Source organism: Halyomorpha halys, unplaced genomic scaffold (assembly GCF_000696795.3).
Source record: "Halyomorpha halys isolate HHAL.00 unplaced genomic scaffold, Hhal_1.1 Scaffold304.1, whole genome shotgun sequence".
Lineage (NCBI taxonomy): Eukaryota > Metazoa > Arthropoda > Insecta > Hemiptera > Pentatomidae > Halyomorpha > Halyomorpha halys.
The window spans coordinates 316856-343294 of record NW_027116688.1 but is presented as its reverse complement, the minus strand read 5'-3'; the positions used below and the strand labels follow the sequence as shown (position 1 = coordinate 343294).

Sequence of the window (26439 nt, the reverse complement as noted above, 5' to 3'; positions counted from 1 at the left end):
GTAGTAGTACACATTTCTATTTTATAATATCTTATTAGATTGATAAATATACTGTGTAAATTTACAAACGTTAAGAATAAATGTGACATTGGTTCAAATTGAATTAAAATTAAGTTATTTATTGCTCTTAGGTACCTCTGCACCCAACTACCGAATTATGGGAGACCAAGCTTAGAATTAGTTTATGTCCACATTGAAGGTTGATAATAAGAAGAGGTGACATTTTCCTGCAACTAAAGAGATGACTTAATTTAAGGTTAAAGCTTAAATGAAAACTGAAAGTAGATGACAGGACAATAAGGGAGTTTGGAATAGTAATGCTTGTTGCGGGTGGTTAGTTACAGATAATTGATATAGATAGAGCCCTTGCTGATTGAACAGAGCTATTGATGTTTCGGTCTGGTCCGTCCTCTGTAATGCAAATCAGCTTGCTACTACCTCAAACCTCACTGCTGCGGTCAAACCTTCCCTCACTATTAACATTACCTCAAACACATCACGGACTTCATTAGCAGTAAATAGCTAATATTCAAAATGGAAAGAGTTTCGATGTTATACAACAGTCTTGAACCCTGTTAAGTAACACTTCTCATTCGACAATTAAGAATTACTTATTATCAATTACTTGATATATCAATTCAACAACTTATCTACCATTGTGCGAAATATTCATGATAAAGTATCGATAAAAATATCTTCTATTATAACTCACTTCTCCAGGCCTCTTACACTTCCTTTCATTACAAAACCTTAGGAGTATGGTTGACCCTATGCTTAAAAGACACCCCACACTTGTAGTTTATTAAGTGACCAATAAATCATTCTTCTCATTCATCTCCACCTTCACTTTGTTGGATATATACATACATTTTTTATTGTTTCAGATAAAATAAGTGTAAAAATTTCCTAATTAGTACTTGGGGAAATTTAAAATAAAATATTCATAACGAACGACAAAGGTATCGTGGGTTGTCTCCAGCCATGAATGCACGATCTCTTCGTACTGACTAGGCTGAGAATAGGTCACACGAGGCTCACTCACTCCTATCTTATTCCAAACCAAACCCCTCTGAAATGCCAATATTGAAACAACAACTTAACAATCATCCATATATTCCAGGAATGCCCATATTTTACATCACACCTTAGAGTGTTAATAGTTTAGGATTAAACCCGAATATTTCATAAACCCTTAGAGACCACGTTAAAACAATAACATAAGTATTTGAGTTTTTTTTTTAAATCAAAAAGTCTACTATCATCACAAATTTTACATCGGAAGTGGGGAAAAACAAAACAAAAACAAAAGTAAGCAAAATTGAATCAGAAATTAATGGCGTTTATGACCAGTGGTGTTTTGCGGGTTCAAACAAAAAACAAACTAACAAAGCCACTTTCTTGGTCTTTTTTTTATACGGAATAAATTTTCTAAATAACTTAATTTTAAGGACTACAATTTGAAATAACAATTAATCAGTAATTAAATAACTACATACGGTATTTCATATGTATATGAAATACGTACGGCATAATTTTTGTTTAATATAATTTTTATAAATCCTTAAAATAGCACTGTGTAACTTTTTTCCCAAAATAAAGTAATTAAGTTAGGAAATCGTGAGTTTGTACATTCATATTTTATAACTTGTGTTATAACTACAACAATATGTCCGTTATAGACGAGTGAAAAGTACTTATGAGAAATAAAAATGTGTTCGCATCGAAGTTCTGTAATAGAGTTATTGTGTTGTATTTGCTCGCCGGAAACTTAATAAAATTGTCCGTTGCAAGGGGTTTTCGTTATTCAAAGACAAACGTTAACAGGAGTTTTAATGTATATCTTTTGGTGGCTAAGAATACGAATGATAAGATAAAAGTTTTATATTTATTTCATGCTAAAATTTAATTTAAAAAACTGTTCTTACTTTGTTTAATTTATTTTAAAATTTATCGTATTTTCTGAAAAGATTAAGCTGGTCCAATACTTTCGAAATACGGTATATCCATATATCATCAGCCACCACTTGATGGAAGTGGCGATAATCCGATGGGGAACACTCCCCGAAAGGAAAGTATAAAGGAAGAATTAGGGGCTTTGGAGGATTTGTCTAAAATCGCTGGAAGTGACGATCAATCAGAGACAGCCGCCATTTTGCCGGTCCTCAGCGGCCATGTTGGGAACAAAGCTGTAAGAAGACTATTGTAAGGAGCGAGTGGACAATTACATTGTTTCGCAACATATGGCAGCCCCCTACTGTAGGGTATTAAAAGCCAGTTATAGCTGAAGGGGCCCCCTATTGTGCTCTATAGCGTATTGTAGCCTCTACGCTGGCGCGGGGTAAGTTCCCTTCGCCAGTTAGCCCCCACAAAGCAAACTTATCCCTTTGTCCTTTCCTAACCCCCTCTCACCCCTCCCCCTCCCCCTCAAATCTTATCCTTTTACAATCATTATCCCATTATACGCTACTCTGAGCCATTTTAAAGTGTACAGCTTACATTAAAACCTATGGTAACTTATGAGGTCCTCCTGATCTATAATATATTGTATACCAATATAAATATGTAACAATAGTAATTAGTTACATAGCAAAGGTTATTAGTTGGACGAATATGATAATTACTGGAAGATGGTCCTAGTAGCGGTCAAGACAGGGAAAAAAATAGCAAAAAAATATTTATTTGTAATCCAAGTTTCGCTCCACATTGCAAGTGATTTTACTTTCTAGACACCCCTGACGAATCCTTGCAAAGTGGGACGAAACGTCGGATGCAAATAGTTTTTCTGCTATATTCATACCATTCTAGACCACCAATTCTTCTTTCGGCAATCAGAAAATTTATATTTTGATTTTTTTTCAAGCACGTCCGAAAGGAGGAAAATATTATTTACGTTAATTAATATAGTTAAATTTCGTTTAATCAAAGACGTGGTTTCTTTAGAAATTGGTCGAGAATTGGCACCTGATTTTTCAAAGAATGAAGTGTAGAGAATAGGAAATTTATATTTTGTATTTTTTAAAGCAAATTATATTTTTTATTGGATAGGAAGCCACTTCTAAAAAAGTTTTGAGTTGAATAGTTCTAAATTGTAGCATAGTAAACTAGATAAACATTAGAGGTCTTTGTTAAAACCATTTGAAAGGGACACTCAAGTGGTGTTATAACGCAAAATCCTATTCTTTAATTTTTTTAAAAATTAAATATGTATGTAAGATAATTTAAACAGGACAGAATAAGATGGCACCAACATGAATAAATAGTATAAAAATTTTCTGCCCCCTTATTTAGGTATTTCAATTTAAAAGACCAAAATATACAGTAATTCTAAATAGCTTTTTTGGTAACAACAATCATATTTATCATGTATTGTACAGATTAAAAATAGAAAAGTCATGTATTGAAAAGGTTAAAATTTTTTTTATTATTTATTGTGAAATTTTCGACATTCGACATGCCCACTATACACTAATTCGTACAAAGGAAATCATAGCAGGAAATTGGTACCACATATTAACCGCTAACATTATCAACCCATTTCCCCATAAACATATTAAAACACCGAATCAACATTAAAAGTACAAGTAATCGTGTATCCGATAAGCAATTTTTAGAGTGTAAGTATAACGAATGATGCAGTAACTGGGTACTAATGAAATGGAAAAGATAATGAAGGGAATAGTGTTTGAATGAAATGGTTTATCTACCATCCCGACTGCAATTACTTGATGGAAATCGTCGGGAGTCCATTGAGCGGAACAAGAACCACGAGCGAGAATGCTGGACCGGGCTGGCTGCCAGAGCAGCTTGCCATTGCCTCGGTTCATGAAATTGCAAACAAGCGTTTGGAAACAATAACCGAAATGTTGGACACGGTTGGCGGCCGCAAATGGACTCTACAATGACCATGTCAATTGAGATCATAAAGGGCTCCCAATGAGGACATTTCTATTAATTATGCATTCTTTTGAACCGAGCAGAGCGGGCCAACAGATGTGGACCATTCCCTCTCCGCTATATTAGCCAACATTTCCATTTTTATGGCCAAATGAAGCGGGAGGGTACCATAACCCTTTATGTTTCACTTGTTAACACATTTTTACATGGACTATTCGTCAGCAAGTACTTCTCTTTGCTAAAAGTGCCTTAAAAAAAAAAAAAAATTGCTGCTTTTCTTTAATAGTGGCACATCTGGCAAAATATTAAAATTTTATTTTTATTTTGTATTGGACCAATTCCAAAGACAGTATATACACCAAGATTACTATATCCATTAGAATCGTCTTGAAGACTGTTCTAACAGGGCTGCTAAAGTAACCTTCGTCAACACTATAATCAATGGAATACTGGAATTGCAAAATATTAAAAAAAAAAAATTTGGAATACATGTTATGTAATTATATTTTTTCAGTTATTCTTGATGCCAAACACACCACAATATCTTGTTAGTAAACTACTTGAAAATATAGTGGAATAATTTTGCCAATAATTATTAAACAAATATACCTCCTCTTAAAATACTTTTCATATATATAAAAAATTTGTTTTGTTTAATGTGCTAGTATTATAACACAGCAACGATATATTCTTTAAATGAAAAAAAAAAATTCTTATAAACTATATTAAACATAAATTGTTTGTAAAATGAAGTCTTTTATTACTTTAGTAAATTTTCATAAAAATAATCACGAAGTTTTATGAGTCATTCCAGTAATATGCCATAACTCAACAAATCTCATTTTTTTCGAACTTCGCATAGGCTATTTATTTATTACAGCTACAGAACAAAAGTTTTAATATAAGAAAGTAACAGAACACACATTGAATATAACAGTATTCAATAACTAATTAGAAGCTATAGAGAAACTAAAACTAAAAAGAATAAAAATTCATAAAAGTCGCGTAAAAAATACACAAAAATTGCTCAGCAGTTAAAAATCAACTTATAATTTCTACTTTTTGTTTAAATGAATATTAAATAAATAGCGTTAAATTTAAATCAACAATCAACGGCGTCAAAAGAATCAAATTCGAATGGCATTTTATATGAAATTTATTTATAACATTGACTGAATGAAGAATTTTTGTTGTCCAAGAGCTTGACTTATTTTGTTTGGTCTGAATTGTTTTGATACCTGACTTGAAATTATGAACTAATGCTTGAAAATTCCTGCATCCATCAGCTCCAAAGTGTTTTCGTACATATCAGGACGAAATTGCAATTTGATAGGTATAGAGTGGTATTGAAGAAAAAAAAGGTTGTTGATAAAAAAAACAAGACTTGACTAATTAATGAAAATTTATTTTTCATATAATTTTAAAATATAAAACTAAAACACACTCATAATAAAAGTATGACATTCCATAGTCTTCTGAAAATACATAATAAAAAACAGCTTGGTAATTAATACGAATATTTTATTAATACTGTTTTATAATAATACAAAATTGTCTCTTAATTCTATGCACTGATTTTAAATTAAAATTGAAATCACATTCACTGCTCAGAAAATAATGGGGTTTGCATTGTTGAATCCAGAAATGAATCAGAATTGATTGTTTTTCAGTGATGGTCCTCTAGTTTTTAAATCATTGTTAAAATCATAGACTTTAGTCAAAAATTTTCTAAAGATATGACTCGGAATTAGAAACGGGGTAGAGGCTCAACGGTGCCCGCAATACCTAGTCATACATTACATATAAGAGATACTAAAGGTACGGGGTAGGGACTTAAACTGCAGGCCGATTATAGAAACGTACCGACGGGTTTTATTATTACAGATATTTGAACATTTTTTGATAACTTCGATCTTTATAATTGGTATACAATAAAATATTTCATATTTATGTTAATGATACTTGTAACATTAATCCCGGAAGTGAACTAATACAAAGAAGATGGTGTGCGATTTGGAAGAGTTGATGGGAGAGGGTTTTCATGCAAAGAGACTAATACCTCGAGGACGCAATCCAATCCAATACAATCTGGTTGCTTGCAGCGGCAGCCCTCTCGTTTATTCAGTCCATTGTGTCTCCGTCCTTCCAAATACTCGCCTCTTGTTTCATTCTTTTTTCTCTATCCCTCAGCTATCGTTTGCTAATATCGGTTCAAAAGGTTCGATTTAACATCACCCTTTATTTGACACTTTCTACCTTCAATCGACCCTTTGTCATTGTATCCTCTCAGGTACCCTCAACAGAAAAATTATTGTTATTCGTAGTAAATTATTGAATTCTCAGAAATATTTCTGGGGGAAAGTGTCAATTAAACTGATTTATGTATTTATTTATCTTGCGTTGAGGGAAGTTATGAGCTTCTGGTGGCACCTCTATTAATAAAACCAGTGGATAGAACACCTTCTCATTCAAAGAGAAAATGAAGCTAAGGTTTACCTTGACGTTAACAAAAATGTCCGCCATTGTAATCTAAAACTAAAACAGGAGGCAGACCATGGTTGATAAGCGGTTTATGGCCGAGGGAGTTAAGCGTTACCTTAGCTACCTCGTAACTGCAGCGACACCAGTTCGATTCCGGCTTGAGAAGGGGAAAGGTTGACTTTTACTTAGTTATGGTCCCACGGAATCAAAAGTCGGTCTGCCCACACTGGTTATACTTACTTTTTGATAATTCCTCTGTATGGAAGAAATGACCAGGTATGGGATAGGTAAAAAAATACCCTGATAGGTTTCCACTCCTCTGCCATACCCATACCCCCTCATAACAATGACTAACTTGTTGGCTACTACTTCCTCTAAGAATAAAACTAAGACTAAGCGAAACAAGAATTTTTTGCTGTAATGCCAATGCTGAGCACTAATAATATAATATTAGTTACTAAAGTGAAATATATTACAATCTCCTCGTTTTTGTAATGTTTTATCTATACTCTCTTTAAGTATTTTTTTTTTAAATTTCCTAAGAGCTATTTCTTTCAACTTCAATTTTTTCCTTAACAAAAATTATATCAAGTGTCGAAATCAAAGGGCAATGCGTAGTTTCAGAGAGTTAAAAATAGATTTGCATTTTTTTTTTCGTTGCCAAAAGTTCATCTCCACTCATTTTGTCAAACTGTTATTAATGACCATTCTTGCATATTCTTAAAAAAGTTATATTATTTTTTTAATTGGATAGTAAGAAGCTCCACTTATTCGACCAAAGTAATATGATCTAATGTCTTCAGTTGGTCGAATTACCTTGCAGTGAGGCATATTGCTTCAAGTAAATCTTTTTTTTTTTCGAAATCAATTAATGGATTATGGTAACCCTGGAAGGAGTGTACGCCGTGGGTAATCTGGAGCGGGCAGGCCGGAGATAAGAGAATGGTAATACTGTGGCTGAGCCGATTGTCCTGCTGGTGTGGGCTGTGTGTATGTGTGTGGCTATATCTCTCCCGCTCAGCCCTCAACCCTACCCTTCAAACAACAGCCCCCGCTACTTTGCATTACAGCTTTCCCCTCCCAGTTTTTAGAGACCTCAAAATGATGAGGACGTCTCTAGGATATTGGAATCAAGTAATTATATATCCAAATCTATGCACACAAACAGACCTGTCCCGGCTCCTCTAATCAAATATAGGACGGATTGAGCAAAAATCAATAACGTTTAATGGTGAATCCTTAGTCGTGGTTTGGGGTTTATTTCTGTTCACATCTATGTTATAAAATCTTGATGCATATTTCACTGACGTATGATTAGTTTTTAAAGCTTGGTTATTTTGTCACAATTTACAACTTACTTCCTAAAAATTATAATACAATGGCATGGTACAGACTCAATCTCTAAAGATGAATCTACTCATTGATAGCGGAGATACCTAGGAGAATTATCAGGAATTAAAGGAGAAGAAAAGTTAGGAAAATGTGGGCTTGGGTAGTTAGGAAGTATGTTATAGAAGAATTGTTATATGGTTATATCCAGGGCCGTTTGTGGCCGAGGGAGTTGAGGCGTAGGTCTTGACAGCTTCGGAACTGCACCAGGTTCGTTTCGAATCCGACCAGGGACGTCGAATTTTATTCGTGGAGATTCCACTTCATTCCCTACTATGGTTAGAATAGAGTAGTACCATACATAGTATCTACAGATAACTTCCTTTTTTCAGTAATGACTAGGCGGGGAGCAATAAAAAAAAAGTCGGAATTGACAAGTAGTTTCTTGTATTTCAGTTTTCTATGAAGATTCCAAATTAATCGTTTTTCAAGATGTAGTGCTTGGTAGAGAATGTGTTCAAGTGGGATAAGTGGAATATTATAAAAGGGCACTGTAGGGCAGGAAGTCTCCGTCTCAATCAAAATTCATTTATTATTGTAGATATGTATGAACATCTTTTGCTTTTAAACTTCTGAAGTCTGGATGACTATTTACGTCATTCATGCCCCAAATTTAATTTTATACAGCTGATAAAGTTTAAATCCACTTTTATTCACCACCATTTAATCAGATTACTATTATTTTTACGTTTATTTTCATCCTGTAATGTTTTTATCAGTATATGAGTAAATACGTTGCATGAAAGAATCGCTACCAAGTCAAAACGGAGAGTCTCATTAATGTGTTATCTTATCATTCATATTGACCGTTCATTTTAGAATTACCTAGAATCAGTCATTCTATATAATAAATAAAATATTATCACGACGATCTAATATAACTACTTGAAGACTGGCTAGAATTGTTGTAAACTGAAATAAACTTTGAGTTTTTTGCGCTTTTTTTATGGGATGAATGCACATTGTGGTCACAGCTTTACATCGTTAATCATTATTATTTATGACACGTAATTCACTCATTTTATGAACGGGATGGATTCTCAACGAGAAAAGGAGCAACCAATAAATTAGAACAATCCATAGCGGCGACGGGGGTGGCTGTTTGTTTTCGGACTAGAGAGTTAAGATTGCGATAGTAAAGATGTTTTGTTCTGTCGTCGACAGAGGAAGCTGGCAGTAAGTGCGGTTCTGGTTGGACCGCGAAGTGACAATATAAATTAAAGGAGGGATGATGAAGAGGGGGCCACTTGGCAATGCGACAGGACTCCAGGGTCATCTAGATCGGAGGGGAGGGGGAGGGGGCTTTCGGCCATCCAGATCTAGATCATAACGCTCCTTCCGCTAATTGCAGCAACTTTTTTTAGAAAAGTCTTCCTTTCGTGTCTTCTTTCCCCGGTCGCATTTAGAAATAATGTCATTGCATTGATTTGACGATAAGTTACATTTGCAGAATACCTACTTCTCACGAGAAGTAGGTACAACAACAATTCGAGAGTATTCGAGTGTTCCTAAATTAAAATTCTAAACTTCATTTTTTCTTTCGCTTCCACACTAATGAAGGTAGGAAGGCTTTGTGTTCATTCATGAAATTAAAAAAAAATATATCCTGCGAATACGAATGCTGGCTGTTACACAGTTTATTCTAAAAACCCTCTACTTATACATTATTATCTCAAGTTGATTTTTCTTTTGTTTTGCTATTTCAGATGAGAACCGAGACTTGAATGGCCATGGTGAAGAAGAAGCCAAAAGGCAAAGGACGCAGTACAACGGGGAGCAGTTATACTCTAACGTTAGTACGGTATGTATTCCTACTCATGTACTATGAGTATTACTACTCTTATTTATGTCTGAGTGAATTAAATAGCTTATTTATGTATCGACAGTAATGTACAAAAATCACTGTAGTATTGTACAATTCCAATGTCTTCTTTTTTACTTGAGAACGGTGGCATAGTGGTAAGGCACTGTGCTATTAACTCCGAGAACACAGACTCAAATCCGGCTGTGGCAGATAATTATTTTACGTTACGCTGTAGTTGTGAGTCAACCCTGTGGGTTCTGGAGCCCTCCTGTGGTCTACCCAGCCAAATAAAGTGGGTACCCTTAATTAGGGCAAAATCCGGTGGTTGAGCGTGATCTTCAAAAAATTGCCTCCTTGTATCACCATTGTCCCAAAAACAATGCTTTCTTACAAAATACTGAAACCATCTTATCGGTTCACATTATTATTATTATAATACTTGAGATGTGAATATCGATACATGTCTTACCGATTGTTTTCAAAAATATTAAATTATTTACCGACAAAAAATATCGATACTTCGTACCCCTATGTCTTAAGTAATGTATCGATATTGGAATCGGTACCAATATACATTTTGAATTTGATTGTAATAGGAATCAATACTAATATACATTTTATAATCTACACCAATTTGGATTGGACAGAAAATATTATTTGTATTGAAATCAATAATAATATCGATATTTGAAGGAATACTAACAATGTCGACTGAGGAATTGATTATAATAATTATATCCACATCTATACTAACATCGATGTTGGAATCGCTACTAATAACCATATTGGAATCTACATCGAATTCCATAATAATATAATTGAAATATTTTATATATAATGATATATTATATATATGTATTTTTTAATATACCATGTATTTTCTATTAATTTATTTTTGATATTTTTATGTTTTAGTGAAATGTTATGTTTTAAAAGTTTAAAAATCTTTTATATTCTTAACTATGAATATTATGAATTTTCAAACGCTAGAGCTTTCTTTGTATACCAATACTTTATTATTATTATTATTATTTTTACAATACAGGTTTTCAGTAGTCAAATTCAATCAATATTTCAATATATATAAATTCGTGAAAAACTTTCGGAAAAAATTATCAATATGTATTCTTTTTAAAAAATACATATTTTTTCACCGTCTCTACTTTTTTTACAAACTGAGTAAAGATCCTAAGACTTGTTTTTTTAATAAGTAGAATATTTTAGTATCAATTAAGTAGCCCAAATTTAATCTCTGTACAGTAAAATTCCAAAATAAAAATGCACTCCCTGAGATGTAGGAATTGATAAATAAAAAAACTGAGAGCATTATTATTGTGAGTGAACACTCTTCAATTCGTTCTGATGAAAATAATATCAGTAATGATAATAATTACATAGTAGAATAGTCCGGGTGGCGGTCAATAAAGGTACCAACGTTTCGCCTCACTTTCCAGGGCTTCTTCAGGGCTGTCAATGAAATAATGATGACAAGTTCAGTTGTCACCCGGACTATTTTCCTACTATTTACTTCATACGGTTAAATATCTTCTTCCGATATGATAATAATTATAATTGTTACTTCAACAGCTGTGGTCGAGCAAGTGGAACATGAAGGAGGAGCAGAAGCTGTTCTCGGAGCTGGGGGCCGGTGCCGGGGGCGGCTCCCCGTACTACGACTCCTCGGGCAGCTTCCCCCCGACCGCCGCCGCAGACCTCTACGACACCATCACCCAGGCACAGGCCACGCACATCTACAACTCACCCATCGGCACCTCTATAGGTAACTATCTCTACCTCTCTACATCTCTACAGCATGATAAACCAGAATCCAACCTCAAAGAGGAAGAATGAGTTTTATATCAATGTTCTGCTTTGATCATGAATTGCCTTAGCTTTATTTTTATTTTATTTTTTTGTTTTTACTTTTTGCCTGTTGTTGTTGCTCTTGCTAGAAGTGTGTTGTTTTCTTAGTTGGAGGAGTGAACCCTCTTACCCCAATCAGCATGCAAGAAATACATAAATTAGGGACGGGCACAGTTCTGGACCCCGCCTCCCTGTCACCTGTCCAGTACCACCACACAGGTATGTTCTCCTTAGAGTTACATCTATGCTACTTAATTAGTGAGAAAAAAATACATATTTTTATCGAAGAGAAGGTGGTTGATGATTGGAAACACTTAGGTAAACTATGCTTAAATATATGCCAACATTTCGGCCTCAATTGGGACTAAGCAAAACTATTTACACAATAGAATGAAGTGATAAAAATTACAGAAAACAGGATGTATGTAAAATTACAATGATAGAAATAATATAGAACCTTAACAAATATACAAAGGTATGTAGATGGCTGACCGTAGGTGAATTTGATAGAAATGGTCAGGGCTGCGGTCATGAACAAAAATAATTTTCAACTATTTGTTGATAACTAACGTTTCGTTCCAGACTGCAGGTCTTCAGCAGAGCTAAAATAAAAAGATACGAGTAGGTAAAACTAATGTAAGATTATAAAAGTGACACACAAATAAAATAAATATAAAAGTAGAGGTATAATTAGGCCATATAAATAAAGGAAGATAAAATTAAAATAATTTGATAAAATCATTAATATTTCTTTTTTTTTTTTACAAGTTATTTTTATACTGTCGAGGTGGTTGTGTTAGATTTGATGGTTCTGACTCCGATTTAAGATGAGGCACACTAAGGCAATGCGTGTTCATACACGTTAGGTACGTGGTTAGGAGATGAATGGACAGGATGAGTCTTACGGGAACTAGCCGTAAGTCCTCCAAGGATGGAAAGTTCACTCCGTAGGGAACGAGCCTAGCGGTCGTGAAGGAGTAGGCAAGTCCTACGAGAATGAGCCGTAGTTGTCCTTTTTGACAGTTTTTGCTAGTTATCATGAGAAATAAATAAATATAAACTATAAAAGAATTGCTTTGTAAACTAAAGAATAAAAGATAAAACAAAATCCGAAAATGAGAGTAGTAATATAAATGTATAACATACGGCTGATATAAAAAAATAATATAGAACATCTAATATTGTAGAATTTAATGAAGAGTGACAAAGAACCCTTTAATAAAATAAATTTATAAACAAATGTTCTTGTGGTTTCATGGTTGTTATGACATTAGTCTGTTTTTACACGCAAGTTACCTACATATGAAAGTATTAATTTTCACTTAAAGCAAGATTGTAAGTGAAAGTTGAGTGACGTGTGCTATATATCAGATGCTTTCTTAATATATATCATTGTATTTTTTTAAATACTTAATTCTTCCTAAATTTATCGAATATTTTAATTCCCACTTTTCAGTATATGTATTGTTCATATATGTATTTCTATGTCACATATTATTTTTTATAATTTTATGTATGCTAGTTTACTGTTTAATTTTCATGCTTCATTTATTTTTCAATAATTTGTATATACTCCTTCATTCCATAATTGTGTATCTTGTTTCGCTTAGCTTTTGACGAATACCTTCAACTTAGATACGTAGTGCAATATTATTTACGAGTGTTAAAGATATTGTTTCCTGATTACCAACCACTAACCATCTTCTTTTTGATTATATATGCGCTCAATAATATCTCCATCATTACCTATATTTATGTTAAATAATTAAGTAGATAATTTAATTTGATATTTTTCTATTTTTAATTGTCTGTATATATTTTAATTTAAAATACATTAAAGTAAAATGCATACAAACAATTGCAATATACAATTCATTTTTTTTTTAATTTAGTATTTTAATGAGAAAAAATAAAGATAAGATTTAGTTGGCACATAACCAGTTAAATTTTAACTATTAATGTGTTGTCGTATTTTTGCTCATGAATTTGCGAGAAATCGCTTTCGCTCATAAAAGCTTCTTTCGGTAAATAAATAATATGAGGCTAAGGGAAAATGGACTCTGCCTCATAACTGAAACGATTCCCTTCAGATAGTGAGAAAAGATGAATGGATTAAAATAAACTAAATAAAATTTAATAGGTTATAAAAATAGACAAGCCCCATCACTAAATTATTTATTTATTGATTGATTGAGCAAAACAATTAGGATACAACTTCTTAAAGTAAGATATTCCAAAAAGAGGTTAATTTCAAAAAAGAAAATAAAGAACCTATGAAAAAAAAAATAATAATAATCCTACTCTCCTTCAAAGTAAAAGTGAAGCAACTATGTTGGGAGTTGGCCACGCCCTCGGAGCTCAGTTTTACATTGAAGTTTATAGGAATGTCTACCATTGTAGTTAAACGGAAACAGAATCAGCTCGTGACTCGTTCCTATCCTTTGACATTCCCTTGGAGTTCATCTTAAGACTCGCCTTTTTTGCTTCACTTTTCCTGGCAACTTATCCCCTTCATTATGCTACTTGCTCTTTGAGTTCAGAGCATCCCAGATTAAAAAATGAATCCAATAATAAAAAAAAAAGAACAAATTTATAGCAACTATAACTACTGTTATTTCGCGTCTATTAGTATCTGCCATTTATCTTAAATACCTATGAAACGATTTGCATATCAATCAACATTTATCAACATAGCTATACCCATGAGCATGTGATAACACTTAATGGATCCTACAGGGAGGTTAATCGGAATGACAGTAAAACCAAATATGGATGTTCATATTGTAAGGTCGTGGCAGATAAATGAGGTAAGATGGAGATGACCGAAAATAGAGGTAAATGAGCGTGCATGCTTACTGTTAGTATAGTTATAGATGTTAGTATAGATGTGGATAGAGAGTGCTATATAGTTTGGTGCATGTTGTGACGTACAGCCCAGTATGGCAGCGAAGGGGGCCCACCAGAGGAGGCGTTGCCTGCGGACCCTGCCCCCAGCCCTGGCCCCCAGGACCCCTCGGCCCTCACCGTCCTCCAGCCAACCTACACCGCTCCTTATTACGCTCCTCCGACAGGTAAGTGGCAGTATTACAGCCTAGAATCAACCCTACCTCATCATCCCTAACTCCTCTGACTTCTTGTTCTCCTGTTACAGGCGGTGGCACCGAATACGGATATAGCGCTCCCTACACGCAGTACACCGGAACAGCTTACAGCGGCTATAACTACCCTTCTGGACCAGGAGGCCTCCTCAGTAAGTAAACAGTGAGTATTACCTAAACTAACGCTGCACCTTTCGAGGTTATAGCAGTCATTTCATCGAGTAGTTCCCGCTATCACCTACCGGTTCTATCCGATTATGATAATTTAATATTGGCAGGACTGGATTCCCATTTTTGTAGTGGGTTAAATCGTTGTTCTTCCTTAAACGTGAGCGATCTTGTTTCATACCCATAAAGAACATAAGGAAGGATAATAATCCTGTAAATTCTTAAAGTCTATTTCTATAGAGACAGGTTCTAGGGCATAGTAGTGCTCTCACAACAATGAGACAGATCTTGTATCCTTCTATACTCATTGAAATTTAAACTTGGTGTCAGTGAACTGAAAAATGAGTTCAATAATTAATGTAATTTTAACAAATTAATAAAAAACAAAACAATAAATCTATAAATTCAAATTTAAAGAAATTTGTAATAAATACTAAAGAATAAAGATGATAAAGTTGGTAAGATATGTTAGTTCACTGTCAAGTCATCATGTGGCTTTCAATATGACAGTAATTGGCATAAATATAATTTTGAATGCCATTGGCAGCCAATTATTCGGCGACCTAAGTTCCTTACCCAAAAATTGAACAATTGGGTTGTGTTTTACAAATAATATTTTTGACATTTGATCATTGTTTCCCACCCTATTCTTCCACTACTTTCATACTTACTATGAGCATAGTGACCCTTGTTGGCTGGACAAGAGTGAGCCTAAATGTTAACTAACTATAGATCAGCCCTGTAACAGTAATAATTCCAATATTTTGTGTCGGTTTATTATGAACCTAAAATACTTTTCCAAGCCATTTTACCACTTACATTAATGTTAGAGAGAGTTACTCTTCAAATTAAAGAGTTAAATATTTTTTCATTACAAATTACCTTCTAACTGATATTTTGTGGCTAAATTAAATCAATTAATCACTTCAATTAGGCTCATTATTACTTCTTTAGAATGTGTTCTCATTTTCATACAACTAGACAGCTGCAACTGTTTGGCCCTCATCTTTTATTCTTGACTTGTTATAGAATAAGATGCATTCACAATGTTTACTTAGTTCTATTAAATGTGAATAATTTTTTTTTGTTTAATTGGTGCCATTAATATCAGTATCCAAGCTATTCCTATGTAGAAGGCCCTAAGTATACTATTTTTATCTCTTCCAAATATTACATTAATTTAGTAAGAATACAAGACTCGAAAAATAATTTGTCAATTGTTGCAATTTCTGTGATTAGTATAAAAAAAAATTTAATTCCAGAGATCATAAAGGCTTGTTTTCACCTAACCAAATCGTGCATAAGAACAAGCAATGTTACAATTCTTATATCTGATCACTAATATTACAAAAAGTGGTGTATCACACTTTAAATTAAATAGAAAACTAATGAAAATAAAAAGAAAACAAACTAAATTATATTAATTCATATTCTAAAGAAAATATGACCATTTAAGTATGATATAATTAAAATTGGTACAAAAAAGTTCAATATTTTAAATTTTTACAAAATGTTTGAAGGTTCTAAATCACAAGTTTTTTTATATCAATTTTTATGATTTACAGAATAATCCAAACTCTGTTTAATTTACAAATCATTTATCAACGGAGCTTAAAAATCACTAATTTTATTGCTGGGTGCTGTAAAATTAAATGCAGTGGTTGTTTTAAAAAATATATTAGCTATAGATTCTGAAAGATTCTCAACATTAGAATAAGAAAAACAAATTAATATTTGCAATAATAATAATTATTTACATTGAAAAATCCTATCATGTAAAAAAATATAGAATATTCATGAATTTAAATGTAATTGAACAAGCCTATTTTTTAAAAATTAAGGCCATGGATGTAAATTAACGTTAAGAAAAGTGTCATCTAATTCTACTTTTGGTTCCCAGTTCATAAGTTAATTTAATATTTTCTAATTAAATTTTGTTGACCATTGTAAAAAAAATCGTTGAATATAGTCAAACTTTAAACAAAAAAAAATATAATACTACATTAATGTCTTTCACAGTTAACTCTATTTATTATTTTATGATACAATATCAATTATAAATTATAGAGTTAGAAATAAAGAGATATAAATAACAATCTTGCTAAAAGATTTTTTTTGTATCTATTGTGCCTGAACAAAATTTACACTACTTCATTGACAAAATTTGGTTCAGGCACAAATATATATAACATATAGAAAAAAAGTTTATTAGCTATATTGTTATTTCTACCCCCTCGACTTTTAACCTCCTTATATTGTTTCCATTTTATATATTTTCTAATTTTACTGATCAGTTGTTTTTATTTAATCTCCTTAATTCTTCATGTGATGCACTGAAGTCTGTCTCTCAAGCATTTTTGTTTAAGTATTTATGTTACTAATTATGTGGAATGTAGCAACTGACAAATTATTTGCTTAGTCCTTGTATTAAATTATATGATTTATGAATATAAAGGATAGTTCTGATGATCCCCAATTCACAGAATATCGATTACTATAAAATGGGATTGTACTTGTTTATGAGGTTTTTTTCTATGCCATCTTTATCGACTAATATATTCAGATGAATTTAGTGTTTTATAATAAATTATATTATCTTTTGTATTGTTGCAGACGGTAGCTATTACTACTACGGAGGAGGGTGCGGGGAGGAGGAGGCTACGACCAGGTCACCGTTGGCAGCCACCAGGGCCAGCTCCGGGGCAAGCGCCTCCTCGCCCATCGGCGCCGCCCAGTAGGGTGTCATCAACATCATCCTCGGTTCCAGATCTCAACCACAAAATATATATGTATATATGTCCTCATTCATTGTATTATACAGCTGAGTGTTATACCAAAGATAAGGATTTCTGTATCATATTAGTGAAACCTCGTTTTTAAGACTTATTTATATAATAATATTATAATTAATAATACTTTATTAATTATAAAAAAATGAAAAAAAAAAAAAAATGAGAGTACAATTCCTCGACAGGTATTCGACCTAAGAAAGATGAGGAAATCGTACTTGATAGACTCAGTCCAAATCGTTACGAATGTATATTTAAATGATTGTATAAAGTGATAAAGGAGGGGTGAGCCTAGGATACATTTTTACCAAAGAAATTTCTCAATGGATAATATTTGACAGACCAGTCTTTGCGAAAAGGGAAATGTGAATATTTTATTATAAATAAAGAAATGTGTGTTCATATAATTAGGTTCTCTCTGATACTTGTTAAGTTGTTATTTTATTTTTTCGTTCCACTGTTAGCACTCGACCACATCCCTACAACAGGGAAAACGAACGTGTACAGAATTTTAGCCTAAATCGTAGATCTGTAAATTGCACCCTGCACAAGCACAGCACACAGTTGACTTCTAAATAGAACACCTAGTTTTAGCATCTTTTATACATCTTTATTTTGTTCAGAAAAAATGCTTTTAAAATGTTGTCAATTTGTTTTGTTTTTTACAGTGATTTATTTTATTTTGTTTTTCAAAATAGAGGAAACATTTGCGTAGGGTTAAATTAATTGTTTGTCTCTCTGGGTTTTGTGATTGTAACACTTTAACGAATTATTTGTAACAGATATTTTGTGCAATTCGGTTCATGGACCGACCATATTACGGCACTAGTCATACTGTATTTGATATTTAATATTTCTATGTTGAAGACTTGAGGTTGTTGATAAAATTATCAATAGTCTTGGTTGTTGACACAATCTTTTATAAATTGTTTCCTTTTTGCCATTACCAAAGATAAAATATTTTTTTAGGGTAAAATGGAAATGTGTTTGGTTGATTTGATTTAATCGAAGTTTGTTATCAACCCAGCCCTATAATTTAAATGTATCAATCTATTTGTAGAATAAAAATATGAATGGAGTAGTTTTGATCTTTACAATTATTTATTCCCTCTCCCTCACTCCCTCTCAATCTCTCTCTAGTAAAGCATCCTGCACAAACACAATGTTCTTGATTCAGTTGCCTTCGAAAAAACATTTGGATTTTAGCAGAAAAAATTATTGCTGTTTAAATGAATGAGAGTAAAATAAACTAATTGTAGTTGAGTAAGTGAATTACATTGAGTTTCAATATTATGACAAAATTTAGTTCAAAAGTGAACTGAACAAGATAAATACTTTATTATTGTAACTGGACATCTAAATATAATAAAATGTATATTTTTTACAGTTTTATTCACCATTTTGCAGAACCTGCAAATCAGGGTCACATTTAAGAAGTTTCTATTTAGCCAACTGTGACCTGTATACAATCTTCTTACAGGCAACACTCGTTCGGAGGATCCTTTCAATTTACAGAAACATAGGCTTTATACAGGCTCCTTCTAGAAATAGTGTTTCTTAGACTGTATTTAAAAATCTACTACGCCTAACAACATTTCTATGATTAATTTAATCAATAAACGAAAAGAAAAAAAAATCTTACTACAAAAGCTCAATTATATTATTTCACATAAAATGTTGACTTTTATTTTTAAGGAGAAAGGGTTTTTTACACCGAACAAATTATTAACAATTTTTTTTATATCTAAAAGTTCGTCAAAACAGGATACCCAAGGGCAGGGACTATTTATGAGTTTAAATAAATAAAAATACAAACTTTGTGTATTTAATCTAAACATTTCCAAAACCAACAACAAAACATTTCCTTTCAAAAGCAGAACAAAAAAATTAAACTAAAACTTAAACAGTGCACATCAGTTATAGGCTTATGTGTATATTAATATACTTTCTAATGTATGATTAAATGTTATTTAAAAAATGTATGAAATAAACTAATTTGACTTTATGCAGTACCACAGCAAAATCTAGAACTAATGTAATTTATGAAATTAAGAAAAGGTAGTCTCATAAATAAATAATTTTAATAATGAAATTTTTCTTTCTGTGCTATGACTGCATCTTGACTTGTAATTTGAAACTGAGGAAATAAAATTGTAATTTTAAATACTTGAACCAATGTAATTGTAATAATGGTCCCAATTTACAATTAGTAGTTAAACCAAGGTTATCACAATTATTAATTACAATCACTTTTTTGCTTGACACTGGCCAGCACCATGTCAAAGGAGCTTAATGTTAATGTTAAAAGAATAGCCTAAATGATGCTACCTATTGGCAGTTTTATAAACCACATAATTTCTAGATTTATATAAGAGGTAGCAGATAGAATCAAATTAGTTTATTTCACATATTTTGCAAATAGTATTTAATGGGGTATTTACTTCAAAATTATTTAGTATGTCCTTTTGAAAATATATTATAATAAAAATACTAAAACAAAACACTAACCACTTTAAACTTCAATTTGACACTAGTAACCTGCAGGTGAATTTAACCAAAAAGAAAAAAAAATAGAGATTAGGAATTAGAAATTTATTAGTGTATCACTTCACATCTTCTACTGCTAGTGCAGAATCCAACAATAAAACATTACCCATCATCCCACATTCTTATTAGTCATTAAAAATGGATAAATATAAACCATGAAAGGATTCGATAATTAACTTAAGGAGATAAGAGGAAATATTTTTTCCAGGTTGAAAATACATTTCCAAAGATAAATAGAATGTAATGGGGAATGAAGAGAAACGCATAGATAAAAGGTCTGTTTTAACAAGTTTTACTAGTGGACACATGCATAAGGTGTTTTCTGTTTAGGCAGACATCTTGTCACCGTAGTTATAAAATAAATAAATTTAAATTTCACTTAACCTATACATGAGCCTTTTAGTTGATAGGATAAATCAAAAAAATGAGTCTTATTTTTGAATTTTCAATATTGATTCTAGAACAATTATTGAATAGTTAAAAACAAATTACTAATTTTTGTAAAACACTAAACTTAAATTTTTCTGATAAAGTTTGTGTTCTGAAACTAGTGAGGATCAATTTCAAATCAAATTAGGCTAGTAAGTGAAAGATGTGTGATCCCCACACCACACCACCTTTTTTTATTGAAAGTGTCTCAGAACTCAACAGTGTGGTCAGCCATTTTAACAAATGAATGAAAGTCATCTTAAACAGGATATATATTTAAATAATAAAAATATAATTGGACTAAAAAATGGACTCCTTTTTAAGTGATGTTACTAATTCTGAAATTAGAAAATCTCATGTAATACATAATTAATCTATTTAAAATAAAAGGTTTATTAAATGATAAAACTAATAAAACCATATAATTTATAAAATTAAATGTATAAATCGTAACAATAAATATATAAAATTAATGGAATGCTCATTGAAATGCTTTACTTAAATAATACAACATATTTACAATAATTACAAATTAAATATTCCCCTAATGCTACTCATTTATTTTAAATTCAACAGGCAACTTGGTTCAATCATGAAAAACATATGAAAAATTTAAAACCATATGATAAATGTCTGAATGATTGAAATGTTGATGCTGAAAAAGAGATACCTGCCAAAAATGAAGTTTTACAAGAGTAACGGAAACTTTTAGGTGCATTAAAAAATGATCAAAACAATCTCTTTTTTTTTTTTTTTAATCATCTTATTATTCTTTTTTTGGCGGGGGTTTTTTGGTGTTGTTGTCGTCGCTTCTTGTTGTTTATTAGTTCTTTATTATTATTATATTTACTCTTTTAGTAAAGTAGTATTTTATTTTCCACATTATACACCATAGAATAAAACATTGTATAAGTGGAAAATTCCTTTAAAAATCTTGACATTTACATTCTTTTCAACAGCAACACCTCAGTTTGTTTAAATAAATTAAGTCTATCAAAAGCCACTTAAAAGTATTGTAGTTTATTTCAGAAGACGTACAATAAAAAATAAAAAAATCTACACAATAAATCATGCCATAATGAAAAAAAAAAGAAAAGAAAGAGATATTAAATTGAGATAAGGCACAGAAAAGATAGTCCTATATCACCTGGAAGACCTTCAATATCTATATTAATTATCTTTATAAATACACAGTCGAAAAATACTACGCAATCATATAGCCTTACTATCAAATAAAATTTAGAATAGTATCATTAATAAATGACTTATTATCAACAGTTTTCTTTTGGAAATCAATAACTATCACAATATATTTCACAGACAAAAGTAAGTGATGTCAAAGCAATAAAAATAAAACATTTACAGTTTATTACAGCAATAATAAATAACCACCTGCAATAAACAAAAGAAATGGTTCATTGTTTAGAAGACTGATAACAACAATAAAAAACTCTTTCAAGCTTCGCTTACAATAATTCTTTCAAACATTTTTATACAATATCTGTTACTACAAAGGCATTATGATTATAAGTGAAAAAGTTCAGAGAAATAAAAGTCATAGTCTATTTTTAACAGGAAGCAATCATATATACATTAATATAAAGTAAAAATATTTTATAAATTTAAATAAGACAACATTGGAAGCTTTAGGACAAATGTTCATGATATTTTCTTCGATATAAATTCTTGTATTGAATGGATTTACGGAACTTGTATAAAAGTTTTTATACAATGAAAACATAAATCATTATCATTATAGTTAATTCCAAACATATCATACTAATTTGGTAAGCAATAATTGTTTTAATACTACCACTACTAAGTCATTTTTAGTATATGTAAAAATCATCAGGTCAATTTTCTTTCTTTTTTTTTTTTTAATCTATCGTAACTTTAATCTATAAACAAAATTAAACATCATAAGTATGTGTTAATATATTTTTTAAAAACATATTATAAACATGAGAATACAAATTTCAAAAATGACCTATCATACAGTTTCATCCAAACAATGACAAGACAGTAGAACATGAAACAATAATATATCACAGAAAAACATGCCAATATTAAATGTATCTAATACACTTTTAAAATTTTGTATCACAAAAAACCTATAATTGACAAAATGGAAAAGATATTAGATTCTTAAAAACTATAGTTGAATCAATAACAAAAACTAAAATTTATGTTCCATTTTTGTGAAATTGTGTTACAGAAAAACAAGTCATTCATTTTTTCATTTCGCAACATAAACATAGTGCTCCTCTATATTTGCATAAAAGATTCCATTTAAATTGGAAGATCGAAGAAGAAGAAGAAGTGTAACAAGAGTAAGTAGAAAACCAAATGTGTGATTAAATGAATGTCATTAAATTTCCTAATATTTTCCTAGAGATGGGTAACGGATTGCCGTTCTTCAAATCAAGTCTGCAGTAAATTTAACAATATTTCTCAGTTTAGTTTTCTAAAATGATTCTTTGCATTGACTTTAATGAATATAGGAGTCATTAACTAAGGTAATTTTCTAAAGATCAAGGGTTTTAAACAAATCCTTATATTTTCCCCTTTTAATCAATAGTTCTATAATAGCCTTCATTTAATAGTAATTGAAAATAAATAATTTTAAACTAGATTAATAGATCTGATAGTTATCACTAAGAATAGAACTAAATTTATTTATCAGTGAAACACAGAACCTGGATCTTTATTTAAATAAATATTTTGTGATTTTTAACCCTTTAGGGACTATCAACTGAATTATCAGTTCGAGCTTAACGATCCCTGTGGCCTACAAACTGATATATCAGTTTGACCAATGCTTGAAGCCTATTCACTGATTTATCAGCTCTGTCCTGGTGATATCTAATGGATCTCAAGGCATATCCTAGTCACTTAAGTTCATTCAAATTCACTTTATTATTTTATTTATACTGAAAGATCGAATAGTAAAGAATTCTAATGGACAAAACCAGCTTATAAAACATAAATCTGCAAATGATTATTACAATTATTTTTATCATATTTAACAAAGAAATGCATTTCTGAGGGTCCTAAACCTATTACTAAGTATACAATTAATTTAATAAAGTAAAAGATCTGGTTTCTTTTTTTGTTTTCAGCTTATAACTTTGTGCATCTTAGTGAAAATGTAATTTAAAAAATTGAAGAATATTCAATTTTCTGCTGAATAAGTATCAACAAATATCAAAAACAAATGTGAATATCATCAAAAAGTATTTAGCCAAAGGTTTCAGGCAGCTGCATTTCATCTCTAAACAGTTAAGGATTAATAAATATTTCATTTATAAGAGAAAATAAACAAATTTGTCCTCATTTAATTTAAATATAATTAAATATTGTTTTTTATTCTCTATAAAAAAAAACTAATGAAGTAGGGAAAAAAAAAATTGAAAATACTAATTTAACTTCGATAAAAGTATGTTGTTCACAAAAGTAATTTGGAGATAATATAATCAGTTTGCTTACATCTTAAATCATATTAAGGTAAAATTAAAGAATAAATCAACGAGAAATTTGAATAAATGAGACATGAAACTTTTACTCCAATATACCATAACACCAATCCTGCAGACACACAGGGTACAATACTTCAGGCTAACTTTTGATAGAATGACATGGGACCCGTATACTAGGAAAAGACACCAGTCACTAAATCTGAAACTAAATCTAATCCACTCACTACTCAGACAAAACTTCATATCAAAAAAGGACAAAAATTAAGAACATAGAGATTGAGAACATATCCCTAAAACCAGCTTAGATGTATTTACTACGAATAGCTGACCAGGCTCACATAAACTGACAGCACAATCTTTTCAATCCAAAACACTAAGACATACCAGCAAAGCACAAGACTTTACATACAGACTTTAAATTGCAAAGGTCACTGAACACATACGAACTTACAACAAACATTTTCATGAACAACTACTAAGACACCAAGTGGAGAAGTGGCCATTAATCTCACACCTGAAAACACAAGGATGAGATTAAAAAAGAACATGGATGAGAGCTTACTAAGATGAAAAAGTAAGAAAAGCCAAAGAAGAGCTACTGCTGGATGCCGTTCTTCCTCATACCTTACATGTCATTTATTGTTCAATATTACGGTCAGCAATACACACAAATTCCTGATCTTGCATTTGAAAGATGCAGATAGAGATGAGAAGAGAAAAAAGAATATGGTATCATGAACTGTACATTGTAGGTTTAGTAAAGTATATCTTTTATGGGGTTTTGTAAATTAAAAAGTTAGTAGATATATTTTGTTTTAAATAAATATAACACTTTTTTTTGTTAAATATTTGCGATAACTAAATAAAGTCCAGGCCTAAGTGAAAAATAATAAAAGAACAGCTTGCCCAAAACTTAAGCACTTCTTTAACTCGATTTGTGTTGATACATTGTTATAATAACTAAATAAATAAACTAGTTTAAAATTTCGGAAATTTCTTCTTTTTAAATTTTATGATAAAAACAATGCAATCTAATTTTTTTGGACCCAACACACCAGGAAATTTTGAATTATAATAAACTTCTTGAATAATCATGAGAGAACTCTAATTTCATTAAAATGGACCAATTCTATTTAAAATATTAATATTAAAGTTATAAAGGATATTTTAAAGTCAGGATAAATTAGTTCAAGTTATAATTAAATGTATAATGATTCAAAAAAGAAATTTTAATTTTAGTTTACTAATAAAACCTGTATGAAAACAAATAATGTCCACTTTTTTCTGGAAACTATTTTGAGTCCAATACTGGCTCAAAAATGTTATTAAGAAAAAAATTATTTTATAGGCTGAATATCGACTAAAATTTGCACTTTTAAAATTGGTCAAAGCTGAATAATAAAATTAATAATAGTTTCATAAATCAAATAATTAATATACATCTGTATATTATTAATACATTATATCACACAATACACTTTAATCACAATCAGATATTTTCCCAATCAAGAATATTTTCTAACCTATTACATTTCAGATATTACATGTATGCAGATACTAACCGTAATTCAAAAAACACTAAAAAAAAAAATATTATTTAAGAAATCCATACCAACCAAAAATTAAACAAATAAAAACCTAAATATTTAAAAAATATTTTAAGATTTAGGAATTTTGCTTCCTAATGACTTGTTTTAATTAATTAATATTAAGAATATTCTCAAGTTTAAAAATAATTATTATTAAAATGAAATTAAAGAGATGTAATTTAAAATGAAATAAATAAAAAAAGTAATGAATGTCAACCAAACCCTAAATTCCACATAAAGAAAAAATATTTGAATTTTGAAGCCACTAGCTAATTTTAAAACAAAAATAATCTTATATTAAAGATTTTTTAAAAAATCTGATAATAGATTGTTTCTTGATTTCATATTATAAGAAATTTAAATAAGTGAAACATGTGTACGTTAGTGCATACATAAGAAAAAATTGACATTTCACCAAATTCTAACAAATTAAAATTTAGAAATTGATAAGAAAGACAGTGCATAGCAAATAGCAAAACACACTATACCACAGCACTTGTTCTAGGGGGAAGCAACAAAATAAGAACAATTAAAGTATTTAAAAAACTAAAAAAATAGAAAAATTTATTTTTAGCTATTTCATTATAGTGTAATGTCATTAAAACTTTTTGTCCTAATAGGGCATGAAATTTATTTTATTAACTCTAGAATAAAAAAAAATTTACAGACACTATATATATATAAATAGTATATGTAAAAATCATCAGGTCAATTTTCTTTCTTTTTTTTTTTTTTAATCTATCGTAACTTTAATCTATAAACAAAATTAAACATCATAAGTATGTGTTAATATATTTTTTAAAAACATATTATAAATATGAGAATACAAATTTCAAAAATGACCTATCATACAGTTTCAACCAAACAATGACAAGACAGTAGAACATGAAACAATAATATATCACAGAAAAA

The 26439-nt window shown here is 30.7% G+C and overlaps 1 protein-coding gene across 4 annotated transcripts in view; it reads left to right on the top strand.

Annotated features, from left to right (window-relative positions):
• sv (shaven) overlaps positions 1-18559 on the top strand; it is a 187257-nt gene extending 168698 nt beyond the window's left edge. For 3 of the 4 annotated variants that reach the window (XM_014421119.3, XM_014421117.3, XM_014421120.2), the window contains 6 exons: positions 9471-9565; positions 11156-11348; positions 11540-11650; positions 14365-14502; positions 14583-14681; positions 17311-18559. In XM_014421119.3, coding sequence (XP_014276605.1) covers positions 9471-9565; positions 11156-11348; positions 11540-11650; positions 14365-14502; positions 14583-14681; positions 17311-17435 — 761 coding nt within the window. In that variant the 3' untranslated portion in view covers positions 17436-18559. Of the gene's footprint in view, positions 1-9470; positions 9566-11155; positions 11349-11539; positions 11651-14364; positions 14503-14582; positions 14693-17310 lie in introns of all 4 variants that reach the window. The other variant, XM_014421121.3, reaches the window with a different exon arrangement.
• The last annotated feature ends 7880 nt before the right edge of the window (positions 18560-26439 follow it).